General features: G+C 43.5%; 1 protein-coding gene across 4 annotated transcripts in view; it reads right to left on the bottom strand.

Annotated features, from left to right (window-relative positions):
• Positions 1-22,601, bottom strand: part of FERMT1 (FERM domain containing kindlin 1) — a 36,719-nt gene extending 14,118 nt beyond the window's left edge. Inside the window, exons 1-9 of one of the 4 annotated variants that reach the window (XM_036419493.2) lie at positions 22,584-22,601; positions 18,679-18,881; positions 17,026-17,259; positions 12,544-12,690; positions 11,092-11,305; positions 9,118-9,220; positions 4,871-4,978; positions 4,333-4,464; positions 2,256-2,305 (exon numbers count right to left, since the gene is read on the bottom strand). In XM_036419493.2, coding sequence (XP_036275386.1) covers positions 2,256-2,305; positions 4,333-4,464; positions 4,871-4,978; positions 9,118-9,220; positions 11,092-11,305; positions 12,544-12,690; positions 17,026-17,259; positions 18,679-18,829 — 1,139 coding nt within the window. In that variant the 5' untranslated portion in view covers positions 18,830-18,881; positions 22,584-22,601. Of the gene's footprint in view, positions 1-2,255; positions 2,306-4,332; positions 4,465-4,870; positions 4,979-9,117; positions 9,221-11,091; positions 11,306-12,543; positions 12,691-17,025; positions 17,260-18,678; positions 18,882-21,841; positions 22,003-22,583 lie in introns of those variants that run through there. The other 3 variants (XM_036419495.2, XM_036419492.2, XM_036419494.2) reach the window with 3 other exon arrangements.
• Positions 22,602-25,546: the final 2,945 nt, after the last annotated feature.

Consider the following 25,546-nt stretch of genomic DNA (forward strand, 5'->3'; position numbering starts at 1 on the left):
TCCAACATCCCCCAAGGGGTCCTTGATTGTGAGAGGGTGAAGGTCAGGCCAAGGGACCCACTGGTGCACAATCAGGACCAGGAAGGTATGCAGGAGTTTGGCTAGCTGGGGAAGGATCTCGGGGAGGGGGGAGGGGGAGAGGACTTCAGGAAGTATTTGGCCCATCTAGCTTAGTCCCTGTTTGCTGGACCCCAGCAGCTAGCTAACCTACCAGTCAGAGCATCTGCCCCCCAGCGGTCAGTGCACAACATAGCGAAGGTTGAGCAGCCTTAGCATATTATTAACATACTAGTGGCCTAATGCACGAATTTGTGTATAGGTGGGGTCTGGCTGGCCCGACCTTAATCAGGGCCAATTGGGGCTGGGCCTGTTGGTATGAGGAGATGATAGGTGGTTGCCCCGATAGGGGCCTGATCAGGGCTGAGCTGGCTGGGGACGGAAGAGCTATGGGTGATTGGCCTGCAAGCCTTGCCCCCAATTGGGGTTGGGGGGACAATTGAGGGTGGGACTGGCCATAGGGAGGGGTTGTGGGCAGTGGGCTTTATATATATAAAGCTTTATATATATATATATATAAAGCTTTGATTGGTTAAATGAACAACTGGATGACTGGACACTTAGCATATTAGGCTTTTATTATATAGGATTTATGAAGATGTATTTGTGGATTTAAATTATTACTGTTTTTCTATAGCTCTGTCTATCACAATATGCATGGTTGCACCTATTAATGACCCTTTTGTTTGAGACCACATCCTAAGACCACATTTTAAAAAGAAAACATCCTGTAAAACAAGCATGTCAAACTTGAGGCCTGCGGGCTGCATGTGGTCCACAACGAATATTTTTGCAACCCAGTCAATATAACGGCATGTAAGAAACATTTTAATAAAAATTTCATAACTTAATTTTTATAATATCCTGTTATACATAATTATTAATAACAAACTACAATGTTCGCTAATGACTGGTTACTATAATTGTGTGGCATTTATTTCCCTTTCACTCCTTACATGCAGGCACACCATTTCTCTCAACTAATACTAGCACCAAGTATTTTAGCAGCTGATTGCCACATCATTAGTCTTGGACTAACTTGTTTGGTGTGTGCAACAGGAAATATTTTGCTTTTAGAGAACAAGAAAAATCAGTTTATTTGCATTATGCTTATTAATTTGTGCAGTTATTCAGTGTCTGGTAAGTTAATGTTCAAGAAAAAAAATAATTTTTTATTAAAATGATATATTATTTTAAGTTAACGATTACTCATTTATTTCAGCCCATTGTATTCAGCATGTCTCTATTGAAATAAACCTACGTTTCTATAAAAATTGAAGCTTTTGTTATTTTTTTGTGGCCCACATAAACTTAAACCTTGTTTATGTGGCCCATATTAACCTTTGAGTTTGACATGCTTGCTGTAGAAACCCAGGGACAAACCTTTGGATTCTTTTTTCTCATTTATACCTGATTGATTCATTTTCATTCTTTCTAAGTCTTTCTTTGCATTCTGTATTACCAAAAGCAACTGGTTTCCTTTCAAGCCAATGACCCAGTGAAGTGTTGGTTTGTTAAAAGTCAACAAACCATAAAGTGACACAGTAACTGATAGAACTTCAAAGGGACCTTTTCCCTTTCATCCTAACGCACCTTGGCACCATCACAAATATGTCAGTCCTTTTTCTCCCCATGAAATAAAAAATTTTCTGCCTTTTTAACAGTTTCTGATTGACATGAGGTGACTGGGTATAAGTAATATCCCTCTATAATAAGTAATATCCCTCTATAAGCCCGAGATCCAAGTTCTAGTGACAACTGCTTTTCAAACTGTGAAAGAACAGGGAAATGGTGTCAGAGTTGAGCCTCCCAGACGGACGGTCACAGAAACTCCAGTCTGACATACATGTTCGTTCTGCCTGACCCTGGCCATGTTTACACCACCATGTACTAAGAGCCAGGCCCCATGCTCAGTGTTTCATATGTGTTATTTAATCTTCTCAACAAACTCAGGAGGAGGTATATCCTCATTTTATAGATCAGGAAACTGAGGCTCAGAGACAAAAGGACAGCCCCCAGGGTCACCCAGGGAGCTTGTGCTGTGGAGCAGTATGGCCCATTGTCTGTCTGATGCCAAAGCTCACGCTCTTATCTTTCAACCATGAATCTGCTTAGTGGTTCTTCAATTTAAACTCCTGGATTTTTTACCTATAAGGCTTTGTTATGAGTAATCCCTTGTCCCTTTAAGGATGACTTACCTAAATAATTTGAGATTATCTGCAAGTTTAGGGATATCAGTGATGTCCTCCTAAGAAAACACAGATAATATTTCATAAGCAGTGATTAGACACGTGGTGCTGATACTTTATACCTGCACTGCCCAACACTATAGCCACTCATCACATGTAGCCATTTAAACTTGAATTAATTACAATGATATAAAACAGCGATTCTCAACCTGTGGGTCTCGACCCCTTTGGGGGTCGAATGACTCACACGGGTTGCCTAAGACCATTGGAAAACAGATATTTACATTAGGATTCATTAACAGCAGCATAATTACAGTTATGAAGTAGCAACGAAAATAATTTTATGGTTGGGGGTCACCACAACATGAGGAACTGTATTAAAGGGTTGCAGCATAAGGAAGGTTGAGAACCACTGATATAAAAAGACAACTCAGTTCCTCAGTCACACTAGCCACACATCCAGAAGTTGCCTTAGGGTGAGGAATGGGGTGGGGCAGGGTTGGGAGTGGGATGGGCACATGCAGGAATTCTGTAGTGGCTGGCCAAGTTCTGGTTATTGGTTTGGTGGTGACTTAGGAGATAATTTAATACTCCTTTGATAGGCTGTACATTTTTGTTTTTCATTTTTCTGTACTAGTATATGTCACATATCACACAAATGAAAAAAAGAGATTAAAAATTTGACCAAGCATGCTCTGTGCCTACCATTCCAGTGAAACACTTGAATTAGAAACAACTATTTTACGTACAAACAAAAGTATTTTACAACTTGGGCATCAGAGTGAGTAGCGTAGGTACACCTGTTTACTGATTAAACGTTTGAAAGGTACCTGGCTCAAAGTTCATTCTACAGCCGTAGGTTGGTGCTTTTCAAACTGAAAAGCCTATTGTTTGACATCAGAAAGCCTTGACAGAAAATATCTTGAGGGCGGGAGGAGGGAAACTTTCATCTATTCTAGGAAGGAACACTTTCCTTTTGTATGTACTTAGTGGTGGAAGTAGACAAAAAAGAACTCCAATTTCATGGGGCGGCTGTCTCCTATACATGTGTGGAGGCTCTGACTCTCTACAGTGCCTTGGCTTTGAGTTCATTTCAGGTATTTAGTTTTACATGAACCAGTTCCCTATTTTAAGGAATTTAATCATCAGTGAACACATACTAAATACATAAGAACACAGTGACTCATTTTTATCAATTACTTTAAAAAAATCTAATTACAATGGATCCACCTCTCTGAATCAATGTGATTAAGCCACTCCCATGGTTAAAGAAGTTAAACAAAAGTGTGGCACCCAACCAATGCATCCAGCTGCAGGGGCATTCCAACGATAAAGCTGACATTGGGCCACGTTTCATGGGTAAGGAGCAAAAGCTGTTTTGCTAAAGTCAAAAGAGTTCAGGAAATTTTTATCGTGTTCCAGAAAAAGGCCCTCACTTCGGTCAGCCTTGCCCAGTGGAAAGGTAATCAGGGGTAGGGACCATCTGGCCCACGAAATCACTTGGTCTGGTGCTGCCAAGCCATTAGGGGTAAATGTTTGACCAAATGTAGCGGGCTAATTTTTAAGTTAATAATTTTGTTTGGCCTGTGAATAATGTTGTAAATATCTAAATGGCCCTTGGCCAAAAAAAAAAAAATAAAAATAAAAAAAAAATGTTCCCTGCCCTTAAGGTAAATAGATAACAAGGCTTTGTTACCTGTAAGGCATTTTCTGTATTTCCACAGCTACCCTGTACAATAGACTGAGGGTTCTTTCTAGACTTAAGGAACCAATTCCATGTTCCATGTAGTGAAATGGAGTCCTCTGCAGTCATTCTCTCCTCCCAGGCCAACTCATCCCAAAGAAGACATGTGATGTGATAGTATTGTCATTAGTGCAATGAGAACACTTACAGAGCTGACAGAGCTGACCTGGGAAAGCTGGTCAGTTCTAGCTAGGTTTAAGCTGACCTAGCTAGATGACCAGCATGTTTTCTTTCCTCAAATTTAGACAAAATATTCTCTTATTTCTGATAAAAAACAAAATGTCACCCACATTGGTCAGTCAGAACAAAGCCACAATTCGGAGTTATCAGAAAAGTCCATACCAAAGCGTTGTCCGCTTTTCCACCTTCTAGAGTCACTTCCAAATTAGAAAGTGCTGCTTCCACTTCATCGACCTCAGACTCACTTGTGAAGTCCTGTATTTCAGCGGACGACGACAATTTGCTGATGTGATACTGCAAAGAAACAAGTTTTAGAAATGGTAGAAGCACAATAAATCCATTAGCCAGTTCTTTTTTGGGAGACAATTCTCCTGTAATACCAAACATCTCCACAGAGATCTCCCTCCTGTGCAGAGAAAATGACATTTTAATCTGAATAATTCTGAGATCCAAAGCTGGTCATGTTCAGACTCGGCTCTTCTCCATCACTGGCTGAGTTTGTATTGGGGAAGAGGGAAGAATTGCAAGACTGATACTTTATATAAGTTATACATATGTGTTTACAAGGAGCATTTAAAATTTTAATCACTGGCCTCATTTTTAGTGCTTTCTTCCAAGAAAAGGCCAGTATGAATACAATGAAACTTGAGCAAAACTTGCTTTGTCTCCTTCCACAGAGAAGGTTCTGAAGTTCCCATACCTGCAGTGCTGCAAAGATCAACATTTCTTCCTCTGTGCAGTCAATTTCTTCTAAGACAATGGCCCACCTGGCTTGTTCATAGAGCTGGTTTATTCGGACAGCATCGTACTAGAGGAAGAAAAAGTTATGTGTGTGTGGGCAGTGGTGGTGATGTAGGGGCCGCATTCATATTCCACAATACAAGATTCTGGAATGACAGGCCATTCCTTGTTAGGCAGATGCACTAAACTTTAGTTCATGTAACTAAAGGGACACACTGCCCCAGCTCGTTTTACTTCTGAATTTAGAATTTTCTCAAAATATTTCCCAGAGTTTCTTCAAGGGGCCCAACTACTAACCCATGTTAGATTCCATTACTTCACCTCCCTTTTATCACATTCCTATTGGTATGAAAAGCAGATAGTAAAATTAGTTTCTGTGATAACCAATAAAAGGAGAAGGGATTCCCCACACCATCTGCAAACTCAGTGCAATCTAATCAGAATCTGATAGGGATTTTTATTCATTTTAGTGATTTTTATTTTTATTTATTTTATTTATTTTTATTTATTTAAAAAAATATATTTTATTGATATTTCACAGAGAGGAGGAAGGGAGAGAGATAGAGAGCTAGAAACGTCAATGAGAGAGAAACATCGACCAGCTGCCTCTTGCACACCCTCTACCGGGGATGTGCTCGCAACCAATGTACATGCCCTTGACCGGAATCAAACCTGGGACCTTTCAGTCCGCAGACCGACGCTCTACCACTGAGCCAAACCGGCTTCGGCTCATTTTATTGATTTTTAGAGAGAAAAAGTCAGAGGGAGAGAGAGAAATATCAATGCCAGAGCGTAACATTGATTGGCTGCCTCCTGCATATCCCTCACTGGGAATTAAGCCCAAAACCCTGGGCATGTGCCCTGACTAGAAATTAAACCATGCACAGGACAGGACGATGCCCAACCAACTTAGCCATACCAGCCAGGGCTGTTAGGGATAACTTTATACAAGCTAATTTTTAAGTTAAGCTAGAAAAAAACCCCAATTCTAGAAAACAAAAAAACCCCAAAGAGGTAACATTCTATATAATAATTAGACTGGATGGTGGAATGACCTTCCTGACTGACCAGTGGACGGGGCCGCAGGACCACAGGGGCCACAAGGCAGCGGGGGGTGCGAGGGCCAAACCCTTTGCACGAATTTCGTGCATCGGGCCTCTAGCGTTCAAATACCATGAAGAACATTTTGAAAAAAACAAAAAACAAAACAATATTGGGAAGACACCTATCCTCCCAGACATTAAAACATATTATAAAGCTGCAGCAACTAAAATGGTGTCGTATTCATATAGTGATAGACAAAATGTCAATAACACAGTATCTAGAAACAGACCTATATATGTATATAAGTTTAATATAAAATAAAAATGGCATTTTATAGCAGCAGGGGAAGAAATAATTCAACACTATAGTGTTAACAATGCTGTGCCATTTGGAAAATAAAAATCCAAATTAAAAAAACCAATCTCTCATCATCCAAAAAATATTAATTACAGACAGACAACGAGATACCACTTCACACTCACTAGGCTCAAAGGCAAAAGACAGATCATATCAAATGTTACTGAAGGTGTGGAGAAATTGGAATCCTTATTCATGCTGGTGAGACTATAAAATGGAGCAGCTTCTATGGGAAATAGTTTGGTAGTTCCTCAAAATGTTAAACATAGAGTATGACCCAGCAATTCCATTAGTAAGTATATAGTGAAAAAAGAAAAGAAAAAGATGTACTATAGCTTTTTGCTCGAATAAATCTTGCCACTGTCACTTAAAAAAAAAAAGAAAGAAAAGAAAAAGAGGGACTCAGACAGATACTTGTACACCAGTGCTCATCACAGCATTATTCACAATAACCAAAAGGTAGAAACAACCCCAATGCCCATAAATGGATGAATAAGTAAACACAATATTGTATATACACACAATGGGATATCATTCAGCCTTCAGTAGGAATGAAATTCTCATGCACATTACAACTATAAGACTTTGAAATAAGCCAGACATAAAAGGACAAATAGTGTGTGATTCCACTTTTATGAAGTACCTACAATAGGCAAATTCATAGAGGTAGGAAGTAGAATAGAGGTTACAGGGCTGGAGGAAGGGCTAAATGGGGAGTTATTGTTTAATGGGTGCAGAGTTTTTGTATAGGATGATGAAAAATGTTCTGGAAATGGACAATGGTGGTAGCTTCATAACATTATAAATGTACTTTAAAAAAAAAATATATATATATTTTATTGATTTTGTACAGAGAGGAAGGGAGAGAGATAGAGAGCTAGAAACATCGATGAGAGAGAGTCATCGATCAGCCGCCTCCCGCACACCCCCCACTGGGGATATGCCTGCAACCAAGGTACATGCCCCCTACCGGAATTGAACCCGGGACCTTTCAGTCCCCAAGCCGACGCTCTATCCATTGAGCCAAACCGGTCTCGGCTATAAATGTACTTAATGCCACTGAATTGTGGACCTAAAAATGGTTAAAATGGCCCTAGCTGGTGTGGTTCTGTGGATAGAGCATCAGCCTGCAGACTGAAGGGTCCCAAGTTCGATTCTGGTCAAGGGCACATGACTGGGTTGCGCGCTGATCCCGCATGAGGCAGCCGATCAATGATTCGCTCTCATCATGATGGTTCTCTCTTTCCCTCCCTCTCCCTTCCTCTCTAAAAATCAAGTAAAGATAAGCTATTGACTGGGAGAAAATCTTTAAAAATTAATTAAAAAATGGTTAAAATGGCAATTGTTATGTATGTTTTACCACAATGAAAAGAATCAAAAACACACAAAAAAATCCCCCAAACCCCAACCTGTACACGAATGTTCTTAGCAGCATTATTCATAATAGTCCCAAAGTAGAATCATTCCAAATGTCCATCAACTGATGAATAGGTAAATAAAATGTGGCACATACATTCAATGGGATATTATCCTATGTAATAAAGAAGTAATATGCAAATTGACCCTCACACCCTCACACAAGATGGCCAACCCCATGTGGTCAAAGATGGCCACCACAAGATGGTTGGCAGGGGAAGGCAATTGGGGGGGGGGGGGGGGAAGGGACCAGGCCTGCAAGGAAGGGCAGTTGGGGCAACAGGCCTGCAGGGGAGGGCAGTTGGGGGGTTACTGGGCCAGCAGGGGAGGGCAGTTGGGGGCGATCAGGTCAGCAGGGGAGCAGTTAGGTGTCAATCAGGCTAGCAGGCAAGTGAGTGGTTGGGAGCCAGCAGTTCTGGATTGTGAGAGGGATGTCTGCTGCTGGTTTAGACACAATCACAGGGATCGGTCCTAAACTGGCAGTCAGACACCCCCTAGGGATCCCAGATTGGAGAGGGTGCAGGCTGGGCTGAGGGATCCCTCCCCTCTCCCCAGTGCATGAATTTCATGCACCAGGCCTCTAGTTTGACAATAAAAAGAAACGAATATCGGTACATGGCACAATATAAATTAATCTTTAAAATATTATGCTAAAGAAAGAAACTAGTCACAAAGTACCATATATTATACAACCCCATTTATATGAAATGTCCAGGATAGGCAAATCCATAGGGACAGAAAGAAGATTGACTGGTGCTTGCCTATGGCAGGAGGTTGGGAGGGAGGGAGAGTGGCTCCCAGTGGATGAGTTTCTTGTTAGGATGGCAAAGGGGTTCTGAAATGAGAAGGGGGTGATAGTTGCACAACTCAGTGAATATACTAAAAACCATTCACCTGTACCGAGTAAATGGGTGAAATGTATGATATGTGAATTATATCTCAAATGACTTAAAAAAAATCTAAACATAACCACTAAACCTATTAGTAGGAAACATGAAGAGAACACTTTTGTAATCTCTGAGTGAGGACGGCCTGTTCATGGAGGAAATGACGGAGGGGAAGGCTGTGCTACCAGGGGCGGTGACACTGCTGTGGGTGAGAAAGGGACTGTGTGGGACAGGTGGCCTGAAGCAAGCCCGTCGAACACGTGCCTGGCGGTAAGGACATGGATAGAGCAGCACCAAACACCAAGCTGGACGGGAACAGTACGATGAATCGCCCTGTGCACTCAGAGAAGCAGTGACCCGTTTATATTTTCTACATTTGGCCATTTATCTGCTGACTCACACCTGCACAAAAGGGCTAACTTTTACGACTAAATGACTTAATTGTATACTTCCATGGATTCACATTTTCAAAAAGACAGAGAATAGAGAAAGAGTATCTTACTTTGGGATTCAAGTCAAAGAAGGTGTAGTATTTAAATCGTAACAGCAGCTGCTCATCCTCCTGGATGCCCTGCTCCATGAGGGAACGTGAGGAGTCCAGCCAACTGCAAAACAGCAGGATGTTATAAAAGCCGATCAGCTTTATACATGTATGTTACAGCATTATAGAATACGTTTACATGTTATCCATGCTATGTGTAATATATGCATCATGTAATGTATGTTATATATACTTACATCATATACACATGCATACACATATCTCCTTGAACAAAATCTGAATAATATGACCAAAAACCAGTAAGGGAGAGGACTTGAAACTAGCTTATATCTATATTTTATCTTATAGCTTTCCCAATGCTATGTATCTGTGTGTATATATATATATATATATTTAGATTTTATTTATTTATTTATTTATTTATTTATTTATTTATTTATTTATCTCATTGACACTTTAAAGTAACCCAGTGAAAAAGCCTGAGCAGTTTTCACTTTCTCAGTTTTATAGATGATAAAGCAGTCTCAGTGACATTCAGTGATATGCTAAATTAAGGTCCTGCGTCTCGTGGTGGAGCCAGAATGAGAATCTGCACTTGCTGACTGCCCGCACAGCCTCTCCCCTACCCCAGGTGACTGCCCGCACAGCCTCTCCCCTACCCCAGGTGACTGCCCGCACAGCCTCTCCCCTACCCCAGGTGACTGCCCGCACAGCCTCTCCCCTACCCCAGGTGACTGCCCGCACAGCCTCTCCCCTACCCCAGGTGGTCTGACCCAAAGCTGGCTCTATCTTATTGTCTAGAACTTTCTGTAATTACAACAACATTCTGTATGGCCCTGTCCAATAGAGTAGCCACTAGCCACATGTGGCTACTGAAGATTTACATGTGGCTAGTGCCACATTTCAATTTTAATTAAATTCAAACTTAGATGTAAATATCCACATGTGGCTAGTGGCTCCTATACTAGATAGTTTAGTCCTACACACACAATGGGTAATGGTGAGAGGTGGAGGGATGGAGATTAAACATTAACCACAAAACCAAGTGGGCATGAATGTAACACTGAATGAAAATGGCTTGAACTTTTATTAAATTAGCCCCCAAGATGCAATCTCCAGCCCAAAGGTCTTGGTCCAGGGGGAGAGACCATGCCTTCTAATAAAGGAAGAGAGTGACGCTGGGCAAGCCAAGTATGAGAACAGAGCTATAGAGAAGTGACCGATCTTGAATGGTGACATCTACAAAGGAGAGAGTGTGTGACTGGGCCTTAAAGGATAAGCAGGGGCTGACTGGAGAGCAGGAGAGGAGGAGAGTCCTGGGGTGCACCATGGGGGCGGGGTACACAGTAGGACAGGAAGACAGTGCTGGGCCAGATAGCACAGGCAGTGGAATGCTGCCCACAAAGCTGATTTTATCTGGTGAACAATGGGGAGTGAAAAGAACCAGTGGTCTGAGACGTAGTTTGAGTGTGTCTTCTGAGCCCATTTGAAGCAAAACTGAAGGACTTGCTCTACTAAGTTCTACAAGTTTTCTAATTCATCAGAAACATAATACATGCAATTAACATGATGAGCTATAATGCCTGAGGAGAGAAGCGGCATTCTACAAGGCAATATGGGCAGGTCCCCGCTTGGGTCTCCCCCCTGACCCAGGGTTCCAACCCACTTAGGAACTGCTCGACCTCCCATAAAATACACTTTGCATACTTCAGGGGGAAAGAATTCCTATTCACATATGGTAAACCATTGGGTTACCCAAACACATAAGGGACGTCACACTTTATATGTACTGAAATGACCAAAGGCCTTATTTTTTCCTTTCTGTTGCTACAATCAGTCCTGACTTTTGCTAACGGTGTGCAATCCCCGGGCTCTCTAATTTAAAAAATAAACAACCTCTCCCCATCTCGGTGGCATCTCTCTTACCACGCCAGTGTCAGTTCACAGAGAAGCGACATGGAGCCACATCCTTACCCTGCGTTAAGCTTGGTTTTATCGACCAGAGACCGAGACTGGTACATCTCAGCCAGCGCCTCCGGGGACCGTGGGGGTTGGCTGAAGGCGAGGATGTTGCAGTTTTGTTCGGTCAAAGGGCTGTCACTGAACCACGTCATGGTGGATGACACCGGCGTTCCGTTGACGGGGTCATACGTGGGAGTCATGGTTTTACTGTACAAGCCGGGACTTACTATAAGGCAAAGGGGAACACACACTAGGATATGAGATTCAGGGAGCAGAAACGTCTGGGAAAATATAAGTACACATTGATGACACTGAAATAGGTTTTGAATTTACATAGTTGTAACATTTAAAATAATCAGAGAAGTCATGACCGATGGGGGAGGAGTTATACACAGGTAAAGCGCTTGCCTGAAGGGTTAGCTACTGAGAAATTGGGAACTGACAGGCTGCAAAAGCTTCCACAGTCAACCCACGTAAGTGTGGGAGACTACATCCTCCTCAACAATTCAAAATTCCTCTGCTTTAGCTGTGAGTTTTCACGCTATTAGAGAACCAGAGATCTCACAGAATGTATGAACAGACTAGATTTTGGGCAAGTTCTTTAAAGAAATAGCAGCACTTGCCAATTTTAAGAACCCAGCTAATTAATGGTCTATATATCATCTGCCTTTATGTTGCATATGAAAAATGCAAATAGTTCCTTTTATTCTTTGCACTGGAATATACTATGTAAGCAAACCCTCAAATGTTGGAAACAAGCCAGCTTCTTATATTTTTATATAAAAAGAAAAGAATGAAGCCTTTCTAGAATTTTTACCTTTACATGTCCAGTGCAAAATTTAAATGGGATTCATAAAAAAATCACATGAAGATTGCACTAGGAAAACAGAAGTATATTTGAGTGATCCAAATAATCTGTTTCCTCCCTCAAATTCACAGCCAGTTCTACTACATAATACATGCAATTAACATAATGAGCTATAAAGCATATCTTGTCAAAAAAAATTCTGTTAGTTCTAAAATTAATTGGATATCCTTTCCTCATCAAAGGACTCTTGCAATTTTAGCCCTTCTTTGTTTGGAGGAAAAAGGAGAAGGGAGGGACGAGAAGAAAGAGCAGAGGGGAGGAGAGTTCCTGGGATGTAAAAATTGAAGTAACTCTTGTCCTGGCTGGTTTGCTCAGTGGTTAGAGAGTTGGCTCGAGGACCTAAGGGCCTCAGGTTCAATTCCCAGGACAGGAGTGGGAGGCAACCAATCAATGTGTCTCTCTCCCATCGATGTTTCTCTCTCACTCTGTTTCTTTCTCTCTTTCCCTCCTACCCCTCCCTCTTTCCTCCATCCCTTCAACTATGTCTAAAAATCAATGAAAAAAATAATCTTGAGTGAGGATTAAAAAAATAAAAATAAAAAACTCTTGGCTTTCAGAATAAATTAAAACAACAAAGCACCTGTCACAGTTCTTACCTGGTGGCCCAGAAGTTGTTGGAGAACTCTCCAGGTTTAAAACATCTTCAATTAAGGGCTCCTTATTATTCTTGTCTTTCTTCTTCTTCTTTTTAAAATAGTCACTAGAAGGTTTCAACAAGGAAAGTTCTTCTGGTCTCCTAATATCTAACAAATAAGTATAAAAAAGAAATAAGAAAAACTGAAAACAAAACAAACAAACAAACAAAAAAACCTGTTGGGCACTTGAAACCATTTCTCAGGAAATTCCGGAGAAGTAATAGAACTATCGATAGATTGCACTCCTTTTTAAAGAAACAGAAAGAAATGAGACACCCGCCCCCCAAAACCTATAAGGGTACAGGGAGGTCAAATCGTTGAGGGAGATTCAATCTAGTAAAAATTCCATTTTCTTTTTTGATTTATTGTGAAAATATTTCAAATGTATCTAAAGCAAAGGGAATAGTATAATGGTCCATCCATGGATTCATCACCCAACCTCAACTAGAATTTTGCTATTCTTATGTCACCTACTTATCACCAATTTCCCCTCCCTCCTTTCGTTGCTTCCTTCCTTCTTTCTCCCCTTCCTTTCTCCGCTCTGCCCTCCCTCTCTCTTCCTCCTTATCTTTTTATTCAGTTTTTTAAACAACAGCCGAGGGCCCCACCTTTTTTCTTCATGGATCACAGTCCCAAAAGGCCCTTTTCTTACACGATGCCCAGCTGCCACTTTCATCCCGGTGGCAGACATCCTTGGCACCTGCCCACCTCTTCTTGGCCTCACCCTTTCAGTGCACTCTGACCTGACTACTAACGGCAGCTGGGGACATGTGTCTGCCCATGGGCTTGCTCTGAACACCGGAGGCTACACTGCTCAGATACAGTGCAACGAGCCACAGAGTTCAGAGAATGAAAGCTCTCCAAGAGCAGCCCCGGTGACTGGTGCGTGGCGTGTTAACACCCAGCTGCCTCGGCCCTTGGGTGGGATGGCTCTGAGGCATGTCTCTGCTGGGACAGTCTCTCTCTCTCTCCTCTCTCTCTCTCTCTCTAAAGTAGAGAGGCAGTTCCATTTTATTTTATTTTTTAAAATATATTTTATTGATTTTTCACAGAGAAGAAGGGAGAGGGACAGAGAGCTAGAAACATCAATGAGAGAGAATCATCGACCAGCCGCCTCCTGTACACCCCCAATTGGAAATGTGCCCGCAATCAATGTACATGCCCTTGACTGGAATCGAACCTGGGACCTTTCAGTCCGCAGACCGACGCTCTCTCCACTGAGCCAAACCGGTTTCGGCTGGGACAATCTCTTATTGGTGGCCTTCTCTGACTAGTCTCATGTCTCCATTCGTAATCAGTGTTTCCCATCTCCCCTTTTACACCCCCTCTCCCCCAAATAAACAGATATTTGCACTGGAATCCTTAACTCAGGGTCTGCTTCTGCAGAACTGAAACTAAGAAGGTTATCCCATTTCCCTCCATTAATGAAATACATTTATCATTGCCGTTAACCGCACTGAGCTGCTTCGACCCCAGCGAAAAGCCAGGGGATGTAATGTCAGTCTCTGGGCAGCTCTCCCAGAGGTAAGTGAACTGATTCCTCCCACTTCTCAGTTCAAACGCTGCTTCGTGCTGAGGCTGAGGCTGGTAGTTCAGCTCGATTCTCTCCCCAGTAACCAAGGATGTCTGATCATCAGGATGCAGCATGCACCTGTGACCACTTGAAATGCATAAGTTATACACAAAACCTAGAGATGAATCAAGATGCCCAGTGGTAAACATTAGAAACAAAACAAAACACCAAATCAAAACAAACAAACCGAATCTCCAAGCCTAATTATTTGCCTTTTCTTTTCCTTGAGGGAAAACCCTCCATTTTGGTGAATTTTATCTACCTTCTATTGATCAGTTAGAAAGAAGTTAGTAAGCCGGGACCGGTTTGGCTCAATGGATAGAGCGTCGGCTTGGGGACTGGGGGGACCCGGGTTCGATTCCGGTCAAGGGCATGTACCGTGGTTGCGGGCATATCCCCAGTAGGGGGTGTGCAAGAGGAGGCTGATCGATGACTCTCTCTCATCGATGTTTCTAACTCTCTATCTCTCTCCCTCCTCTCTGTACAAAATCAATAAAATATATTAAAAAAAAAAAAAAGAAAAAAAGAAAAAAGAAAGAAAGAAGTTAGTAAAAATGCCAGTTGGGCCTTTTAGAACCACCACGAAGATGTATAATCTGGAAAAGAGAAGAACATCTGACGGTTTCCATTTACTTCAAAACCTCAAGTGTTTGGTTCCAGGTATGATGTGTGCTTCCAGTCTCCTGTGAAATTTGGTCTAATTTAATCATTCATTAAGTCCCACAAAAAGGAAATGATTTTCAAATCCTCAATAGAATGTTACTGAAAACAAGGTGCCTGGTGTTTGCCACTTGCTCACCATGCAGCAGGGGCACTATGGAACTTTTTTCTTTTCTTTTCTTTTCTTTCTTTCTTTTTTTTTTAATTGATTTTTTACAGGGAGGAAGAGAGAGAGATAGAGAGCTAGAAACGTCAATGAGAGAGAAACATCGACCAGCTGCCTCTTGCACACCCACTACTGGGGATGTGCCCGCAACCAATGTACATGCCCTTGACCGGAATCAAACCTGGGACCTTTCAGTCCGCAGACCGATGCTCTACCACTGAGCCAAACCGGTTTCGGCTAGAACTTATATTTCTTAATGGGAGGTTCCATTCGCTTGTCACTCACATTATTCAACAGCTAATGTGTGCAGACATTGTGCTGGGCGTGCTCAAAAAAATAAAAAAAAAATAAAAATAAAGGTTTCTCTCTTCATCCTGTTAAATACCATACCAGCCTCCAATGCCCAATACTGGCATTCCCAAGCCTATATATACTATTATACTTTTTCCTTTCCCCCTGCTATTTCCTTTTAACATCTTACTTTTTACATTTATTATTTATTTTCTGATTCTGTAAGCTAAAATGTAAGCTTCAGGAGGGAAGAGATTTTGGGCTACTTTTCATGACTTACCTATCCTTAGCATTCACCACAATGCTTGCCTAATTAATGCATGTTTGTTGAAGGAATGAATGAGCAGTTGATAGCTTCCTGGGGAAGACAGATCACTCATGTATACATTGTATAGATTGTTTTCAAATGCTGCATCTTAGCCTTGGGACAAAGGAATTTACCTATACCCTTTAAAAAAAAAATCTCTCTCTATAAAACCCTAAGTGACCGGGTGACCGCTTGACCAGTCGCTATGATGCGCACTGACCTTTAGGGGGCAGACACCCAACGAAGGAGCTGCCCCCTGGTGGTCATTGTGCTCCCACAGTGGGAGCACCACTCTGCTGACTGGTGCCAGATGCCAGGCTCACAGCTGGCGAGCACAGCTGTGGTGGCTCAAGCCTCTCCTGCCTCCGTGGCAGTGGCAGCAGGCACAGTGGGGCCAGGATGAGCAGGAGTGGTGTGGCACCGGGCCGGGCTTGAGCTCCTCCCCCGCCACTTGCCACTTCACTCACTACTACACCCCTTGGGGGATGTTGGACTGCTAGATTGGCTGAAACCAGAGGTGTCCCGGATTGTGAGAGAGCACAGGGCCAGGCTAAGGGACACCAATGGTGCACGAATCCTTGCACAGGGCCTCTAGTATAAAATAAGAACACCCTCACAAGGCAAGGTTTACTACCACTAAGGAAGTCCCACAAAAAAAGAAAGGGTTTGGGTGATTGGATGATGCTGTCCTTAATGGCTGTTAAACTTATGTTATGGTATCCATTTAAAAAAAAAATTATTGATTTTTTACAGAGAGGAAGAGAGAGGGATAGAGAGTTAGAAACATCGATGAGAGAGAATCATCGATCAGCTGCCTCTTGTACACTCCCTTCTGGGGATGTGCCTGCAACCAAGGTACATGCCCTTGACCGGAATCAAACCTGGGACCTTTCAGCCCGCAGGCTGACACTCTATCTACTGAGCCAAACCGGTTTTGGCAATGGTATCCATTTGTTTCAATTTATAATTAAGTGTACTTTTTTGCATAGGGTTTTTGTGGATAGGGCTATTGGAGCCAAGTGTTAGAGAAGCAATGAAGACATTATTCCACCATCCTCTCAAAACTAATAAGGGTGCATTGGCTCCAAGGTGATAATGATTTAATGGAACTCTGTTTTTGTTTGTCTTAAATATAATGATGATTTACTCTGGCTAAGAGAAATGAATTTGGGGGATTGTAATGGGTTTCTTTCTTCTGAGTATAAATCTCTTTTGAAGCAGTGTTAAGTTTTGTGGAAATGAATCTAAAGTATCTCAATAATGTCCCAGTGGGATTAACTCCACTTCAGTGGCTCACATCCTCAGAACTGGGTTTGAAAAGTGCTTCCTAAGGAGGGCAGTACTCTGGAAAGCCAGCCACTCGAGGCAGGCAGGGAGCACATGGCATTTTCCTGCCCTCCTTGGCCAAAAGTCCAAAGGGCATCGGGGCCCCTCCTGGGTACTCACTCAGGGCTTTGCAGATATCACTGACCGCTTTAAACACCACAGCCGAGAAGCTGACTCGCAATCTCACCGTCTTCACGTTGGGCAGGCGCAGGCGAAGCATTTTGTGCTGAGGGGTGAAGACAAGCTTTGCATCTGCCTGGACTCCGCATTTGTCCAGGGTCCAGTGCGTTTTCAGGAGCCAGCAACACTTTTGTTCCCACCAAAGGGCAAAGTCTGACCAGTCTTGGGCTATGTCTGCAAAGATAGAAAACACAGCGAAGTAAAATGAGAGGGAGGGCACTCCAGACAATCCCACGTGTGCAGAAATGGAAACCAAAGGGCCGGTCTTCAGCGCCCCATCTCCCGGTGGAACCCAAGGCTCAACAATTTTTGGCTTCTCCTCAAAGAGTCTAAGGCGGGACAGGTAGAAAACAGACTGAATCTTACTATCACTGATACTTAAAAATACCGTGGAAGGAGCAGAAATACACAAATTCTGTTCATATTGAAATGCTGAAGTTCTCTTCCTTCAATCTCCCAGTGCCATGGATGGTCCCTTCTGGGAAGGCCAGGAGCACTTTGCTTTGTTTAATCAAGATAATTTCTCCACTTGACATGCATCCTTCTCCCTTGCCCCTCATCACAAGGGAATATCCACAGTGCCCAATCAGAGCCCGCATGGAAGTTGTATAAAGCTGACACGCCACTCGTCTCAGTAATGCCCAGCTCTTTTAGCAGAACCGTCATATTCCCAGTTTCCAAAGTGTCTACACTGACATCAGAGCTGAATATTTTCTGAGTGTTAGCATCAACATGGAAACTGCCCCTTTCTTCAATTTTGGCATCCAAGTTGAATCGTTTCCCCACATCAATGTTGGAGTCAATAGTCAGTGTTTAATTTGCTAACTGAAGAGCCACCTGTGTTGTTATTTACTTTGTAAAAATTGATTTCTCTCTCTTTCCCTCTCTCTTTTTAACTTAGTGGCTACCTTTGGCGGGGCAGTGACAAGGAGGGGGTCAGGTGCGGGACTGGGGTGGGGGAACAAGTAATGTTCTATTTCTTGACCTGTGTGGTGGTTACATGACTTTGAAAATTCAGTGAACTTCCTTTCTCTAGTGTCAACGAAGAGCCCACAACCATGGCCTTAGAAGATAAAAATAAATACAAAGCAAACAGAACATTATTAAGCTCTAGGTTGATCGTGTTGACTCCTGATGTGAAACTCGGACCCTGAGGATTTCTCTTTCTCTGTTTCAGAAGAGAGAGTAGCAGATGGTGGACATGTGTGAAAAGACAAATTAGCACCAAGTTGACTTTATCACTGAGCAATCAGGCATTAACAGGAGTCCAGCACCTTTGAAAAAGCCTGCGGTCACCCTAGATATCACTGGTAGAATGGGCTCATTCCTGTGGAAATATGGCATTTTATCTACTCGGAAGCTTTAGTTTGTCACCAGGGACTCAGATTTTTACAAGGGATGTTTGGAGCGGGTTAGTTTGAGATTCTTGTAGGGCTCCTTAGTTCTCTTCTTCTTGGGGGAAGGGTGCTTGCTTTCTGGGCCATAACCAAATAAATGATCAGAAAAATGTAGGTGATCAGACAACTTAGATCAGTGATGATGCAACAGAGAGGGTTTCAAATGTAGAGACTCCAGAACAAAACAGGAACTTACTGATCTGTTCTACTAACTTGAGCATCACTCCCCCAATGTGCAGGTCTCCGGACACTCTCAGAGTGACGTCCCTCTGCTCCTCTTCATCTGGATGGTCCACTCGGACCACGAGCTCCCAAGAAGCAGATGCAAAGTCATTGGCTGAGAGCATCGTGGCAAATGCAGGTGTCTGCTGACAGAGATCAGAACATGAGAAGGAGACCCTGCAGAGCAAAATGTTTTTATGCTTATTTTTTATGTTGGCCTCATCTTGAAAAAAAAAATCTGCAGCATTCTCAGTACCCCAGGTATTAAATTCCACATCTTAATTTTAAAGACAAGAAAGTATTATGCCAAGGGTCTCAAGCCTTCTAAATTTATCTTTCATTTCTCCCAAGACCACTTGGCTTTTTATTTTCTGTGCCTGCCCAATGCGTCAACCTTCATTTTCCCTCTCTACTGACTTTTCTTGACCTTCTCTGAACTATTCTAGTAACCTGCAACAAGTCATGGCAATCCTTGATGATACCTTTAAAAAGAATCCATTTTATTAAGTATAATTTGCATACAATAAAACACACAGATTTTAAATGTACCATTGAATACATTTTGTTGTATGAAAATTATACCTTAATAAAGCTGATTTTAAAAGGATGCCATTAAAATCTTTATGCATTATTATATTCCTCCTATAAATATTACATTATTATATTCCTCCTATAAATATTAATGACATCTTCCAGTATGAAAATTAAAAAACTAAAAATATAGCAAAATAGTGTCTATTTCAGCTAAGCAGTCTCAAGGGGGTAATTAGGAACACTGGAATGCAGTTTTGGCAGAACTGAAAATATTAGCTCTCTGTTAGTTTTAAGTATGTTTTTATTGATCTTAGGAAAGAGGAAGGGAGAGGGAGAGAGATAGAAACATCAATGATAAAAGAGAAACACCAGTTAGCTGCCTCCTCCGCACCCCCTACTGGGGATAAAGCCCACAACCTAGACATAAGCTCTGACCGGGAACCGAACCTATGACCTCTTGATTCATGGGTTGACTGGCTCAACCACTGAGCCACATTGGCTGGGCTCTCTGTTACTTGTAAACAGAAAGCGAATGATAATATGTCTCCTGGCTATCTAAAGATCTTAAATCAAAATCAGTCATGTACATGATAACAAATCTTTTTCACTTGGCTAGGTAAAGACAGCTTATGAGAAATCCATGTTTTCATAAGGCCTGTTGCACTCAAATTCCTAAGAAAGGGCTGATAAAACAGAAAGTGCCCAGGAATCCCTTCTGGATCTCACGAACATGCAAGTTCTATCCAGCAGGTCTCGGTGGACCCTGCATGCATCACCAACTCTATGTGATGCCAGTCTGTGGCTCACCCTTTTGAGTTGAAACAGCTCAGTGAAACATTAGCTCCAGGTCCAGTTCCTCCCTCCACCTACCCAAATCAAGATCAAGCCAGGGACTATAGTGACCTTTGAGAAACACTGTTTTTAATAATAATAAGCAATAATTAATCCACCAGGGTCACACCGGTTTGGTGTTTATTTGAAACTGCTCATAATTGTAAGCCTCAGAGAACCTCGAAATACACAACGCAATTCTGAATAGGCACAGGACAGATTTTTATTTGTTTGAATCAATTCAGAAGTTCAGAAGTAGCTCCTACTGTTTTTATGACCAGAAGGATGCCAGTGATATAATAATGCTTGCTCCTCCCAGAGCAGATACTCGCATATGCAGACCCCCTGCTGGGGCACTGCCCTGCCGTGGGTATATCAGTCTTAACTACCCCCTTCCTCCTCATCAGCCTCAAGTACTGCTTATTATATGCTTACTGGGTGGTGTATTCTGTGTTAACTACTATTCTTGTGTTGTCTCCGCCCTGTCAGCAATCCCATTTAGAAACGAGGAAACCCGGGATCCGAGAAGCTAGGCAACGTGCCAGAAAGCACACAGCGAGTTAGATGGTAGAGCACAGACAAAAATCTACGTCTTTCTAACTTTAAACTCTTAACCACTACCCTGGGACACATCCTTGATACTGCTGCGACACCAATATGAAATAAAACTCTTAAGAACACGTGAGCTAAACTCTCCGTAGCCTTTACTCAGCATTTCTTCTCACCTAAATATTTATTCCCCAGTGAGGAGACAAGCCAGATATCACCTTCACAGACAAACTCATATCAGGGCATTGAGCGGTTTGACGTTAACAGCTTTACAATTTCTAAAATGCTATGACTTGGAGTTTAGTTATTTAAAAACGTTTTGTCCATAAAGAAAACAACCTTTCTTTTAAGGCGAGTCCATGAGCAATCACACATAAAGGTCTTTTCTTTTCTTACCTGGGCAATCAAAAACACTTCGCATTGAGGCAACAGATGGTGCGATTCCCTCACAACAAACCCAGGCTAAAATTAGACAATCTGGTTTTCCCACATTCCTACCCTATCTTCCCGCGCCTTCATTTTTACTGAATTTCTCATCTGCAGCAAGCTGCTACTTGTGGAGCGGAGCAGCCAACTTCAGCCGTGAAAGGGCATCTTTGAGACCAGAACAAGAGGCAAGGCCACCTGCAGAAGTGCCTGCTGAGGTGCAGCCCAGCTGCCTACCTCCTCCTGTCCTCCAGAGAAAACGCAGGAACGAAAGTGAGACGAGGGACAAGGGGGGTAGGCAGAAACAAACAAACAAACAAACAAACAAACAAACAAAGAAAACAAGGAAGGCAGACAGACCAGAAAACGAGACAAAGGATAATAGATTGATTAGACAGACAGATGATAGATAGGTAGAGAGAGCCTCCATGCTCCCCGTGGAAGATCAGAGTGTGAGTTTCGGAAGGCCTATCTTTTGTCAATTCTGCAGGGTCCGGGTCCCGGGTGGATAGTGGGTAGGTGGAAACCCCCCACCCCTTTTCAACCCCCCCCCCCCCCCCACACACACACACACCATGAAGGCAGCACCCGGGCTGGACAGTTTACTTTGCGTGGCGCGCTGTGCCAGGCTGCAGAAGGTTGCCGCACCCCAAGGACCTTATTTTTAATTCAACAGCCATTGAAGTGAAAGCGCGCTGGAGAGAGTAGGGGGCCAGGGGTCCGAGGGATCGGCGTGGCCCACCCTCCCCTCTCCACCGACCTCCCGCCCTCTCTCGCCCCAGACCCTGGGCACCCACCTTCTTCCTCGGAGCCAGCGGCGTGCAGCCCGGCAGACCCGCACGTGGAGGGGGCGCCCCTAGAGGCCGAGACAGAGGCCACCCGGGCGGAGTCGGGGGCGGGCTCCGGGGGCGCACGGCGACGGGGCGGCTGCGGCTCCGCGGGGCTGTGGCGGCCGGGGCGGCTCGCGGGCGCCGGGGGAGGATGCACGGGCCGGGGCCGCTCGCGGGCGCCGGGGGAGGCGGGCGCACGTCCCCGCCCCGCGGCCTCGGGGGCGCTGCGGCCGGCGCCCGGCGGGGCGGGCAGGCGCGGGCACGCTCAGCGCCGGGCCTGCCGGGTCTCGCTCCCGGGGGAGGAGGCGCGCTCCGCAGCCTTTTTAAGGGCAAAGGGTGGTCCAAGGGCTGCAACGCGGCGGGAGGGCGGCGGGGCTGGGGTGGTGGTGGTGGTGTGTGTGCGAAAGGGGAGCCTGGGGCACACGCTGACTCCCTGCTCCGATCAGGCCACCTTTACCCCGTCCCCCTAGACCGCTTTCCGTTCTCCCGTTCCCCGGGCTCCTTCCGGGCGAGCACAGGCTATGAAAGTCCGGCCCCACTCCCCTGCGCTCCAGGGACACCCGTCACTCCCACACCGGAGACTCCCCACCCCGGGCTGGAAACCCCCTAAGAGCGTGTGATCGCAGGTGGGAGAAACGAGAGCGGGGCGTCTCTGAGTCAGAGGGTGATGTAACCCCCCCTCCCCACCTCCCAGGAGGGTGAGGCGCACCATGGAAGACCCCGGGCACCCTAAGGGCGCGCCCCAAGCGGAAGTCTGGGGTGGCTCACCCCAGATTCACCACCCAGCCCGCCGCCGCCGGCTGGTCACCTTCCTGTCGGATTCACTTCCCCAGGGAGCAGGAAGGGTGGGTGACCTCGGGGAATTCACACAGCCTCTCCACGCCTTCTTCGTTCACGTTATACACATTGGTTGAGTGTTTATTTTGTGCCAGGCCTTGAGCTGAGAGCGCAGAGGATACTCTGTTTTGAAAGCAGACATGGAAATCACAGTGAACTCACCTTTGAAATGGGTGGAGGGATGGATGGACTTCCAATCCATGGAGAATCTCATGTGGTTTAATAACAGGCTTTCGTGATTCACATCAAGTACATAGAGCTGCCACAACGTAAATACAAATGTAAAATGTGGTGAAATTTAGAATTGGAATCTCCTTATGTTTTGCTTGTACCTCATCATAGTCATTATTGTCGTTTTGAAAGTATTTTACAAGGTTATTTGAACACCTGTCAGCACATAATGAAAATCTGAAAATGGAATTAAAAAAAATATATATATATATTTTTGGTGCAGCGTGTGCACCAAGGCAGTTGCCTTGGTGTGGAGCAGGCAGGCCCTACAGAAAGCAGAGAACCATGGGGAGAGGGCCTAAACCATCAGTAAGACATCCCCTGAGGGCTCCTGGATTGGAGAGGGTGCAGGTCAGGCTGAGGGACACCTCTCCCCACCCGCACGGATTTCGTGCACCAGGCCTCTAGTTATATATATGAAAGAGCACATATTCTGAATATACAGCTGATGAACTTTCATGTAATGAACAAATTTGTATATCGTTTTTAAAGTGTTTAATTGAAATATATGTATTTATTATATATTATACTAGAGGCTCAGTGCAGGAAATTCATGCACAGGGGTGGGGATGGGGGTGGGGGTGGGGATGGAGGTGGGGGTGGGGGTGGGGGAGAGTCCTTTAGCCCGGGCTGCACCCTTTCACAATCTGGGACCACTGGCTCCTAACTGCTCACCTGCCTGCCTGCCTCATCATCCCTAACCACTCTGCCTGCCTCGTCTCATCATCCCAAACTGCTCACCTGCCTGCCTGATTGCCCCTAACTGCCTCTACCTTGGCCCCTGCCACCGTGATTTTGTCTGGAAGGATGTCTGGAATGATGTTCAGAAAGTTGTTTGGCTGTCTGGTCTAATTAGCATAATTTTTATTTTATTATTATAGATATTTATTTATGAAAGAGCACAAATCATGAATATATAGCTGATGAATTTTTACAAACTGTGTATTGAGTGTCCAGATCAAGACACAGGACATTACCAGTCCCCAGAAGTCTAGTTCCTCTTCTAGTTACTGCCATCTCCCATCAAGAGTAACCATCATCTTGACTTCTAACTCCCTAGAAGGGTTTTGCCAATCTTTGTGCCATATATAAATGCCATCCATCGGATGACATGTATTATTTTGTGTCTGGTTTCTTTTGTTCAATGTTATGTTTTTGAATTTCATCCATATTGTGTGCTCTTGGATTTTTTTTTTTTTTTAAACTTTCTACCTGTGAAACAGGTAAAATCCATCCATTTCCTAGGGTCTCAGGTTAGAAGTAGATTAAGAAATGTATTCTGGACTTCAAAATTGCATATATATATATATATATATATATATATATACATATATATATATATGCAACACTCATCTTTTTTTTTTCATCTTAAAAAACAAGTACAACCAATACTTAGAGTCAGTTATTTAATTAATCTATACATACAAATCAAGCAATGAACTAGGTTATTTATTCACTCAGCCATTATTTTCCCATGAAATAGACAGCACACTATGCACTGAAAACGTTAAGATGAACTAGCACAGAGTTTATCTTCAGATCATAACTCTGATGCTAAGGAATTCAGAAGTGGGACATCTTCTTTCTGCAGGTGTGCGGACTGGTGAGGAGTATGACAAAAGGCTTCAGAAAGGAGGTGATTAAAAATAAAAAGATAAACCTTATTTACTTATTTATAGAAAGGAGGGAGAGGGATAGAGAAATAGAAACATCGATGGAAGAGGAGCATTGTTGATTGGCTGCCTCCTGCACACACCCCTACTGGGGACTGAGTCCACAACCTGGCCCAAATCAAACAGGTGACCTCTTGGTTCCTGGGTCAATGCTCAACTGCTGAGCCACACCAGCAGGGCAAGGAGGTGATTTTTTGAGATGGAATTTGAAGTGTTGGCGAACAGCTTGATAGTTGCCTGTAACAACCTGTAGTCTCTAGAAAACTGTTAGGTATTATTCCGTCTCAGTTAGCAGAGGTGGAGGATAAAGAGAAGCTATATTTCTTGACCTCAAAGTTTTACATGTGCAAATATTAAAACAATAACTATTATCAGATACCCATATCCTAGAAAACTGACCTGATAGTATCCTCAAAAGATAAGTTAGTCATGTTTGCATTATTATATGGGATGTGAGTAGATAGGGCTGGACAAGAGCCATAGCCATGTTCTTTATTCAATGGACAGAAAGGGGAAATAGACAAGGAGAGGGACTTGAAAGTCCCAGTTACTTTATTTGTTAAACACAAGCGACTTCCTGTAACACCTTCCCAGTTCCACTGGACGCACCCTCAGAATTTAAAAAATTCTGCATTAGAAAAAGCTTCTGGGAGGCAAAAAGAGGAGGAGTTTTTTTTTTTTTTTTTTAAATTGATGTTTTTGTTTGACAAAGCAGCATTATCCGATATAAGTTTTTAAACTGAATATTTAGCTTATAAACACACCGAAAGTTTGGCAACTAAGAAATGGCAGTGCTTGCGCTTGTGTTTGTGGAGAACATGTTGCGTTCAGTGCAAAGAAGCAGAATGTGCCTATTATAGCTCCACCCTCCTTTCCAGCTGGGTGGATAACAAGCACTTTCTATGCCGAGGCAAGTTCTATAATTTTCTGC

The sequence above is a fragment of the Pipistrellus kuhlii genome, unplaced genomic scaffold, assembly GCF_014108245.1.
Source record: "Pipistrellus kuhlii isolate mPipKuh1 unplaced genomic scaffold, mPipKuh1.p scaffold_m20_p_6, whole genome shotgun sequence".
In the NCBI taxonomy this organism is placed as follows: domain Eukaryota; kingdom Metazoa; phylum Chordata; class Mammalia; order Chiroptera; family Vespertilionidae; genus Pipistrellus; species Pipistrellus kuhlii.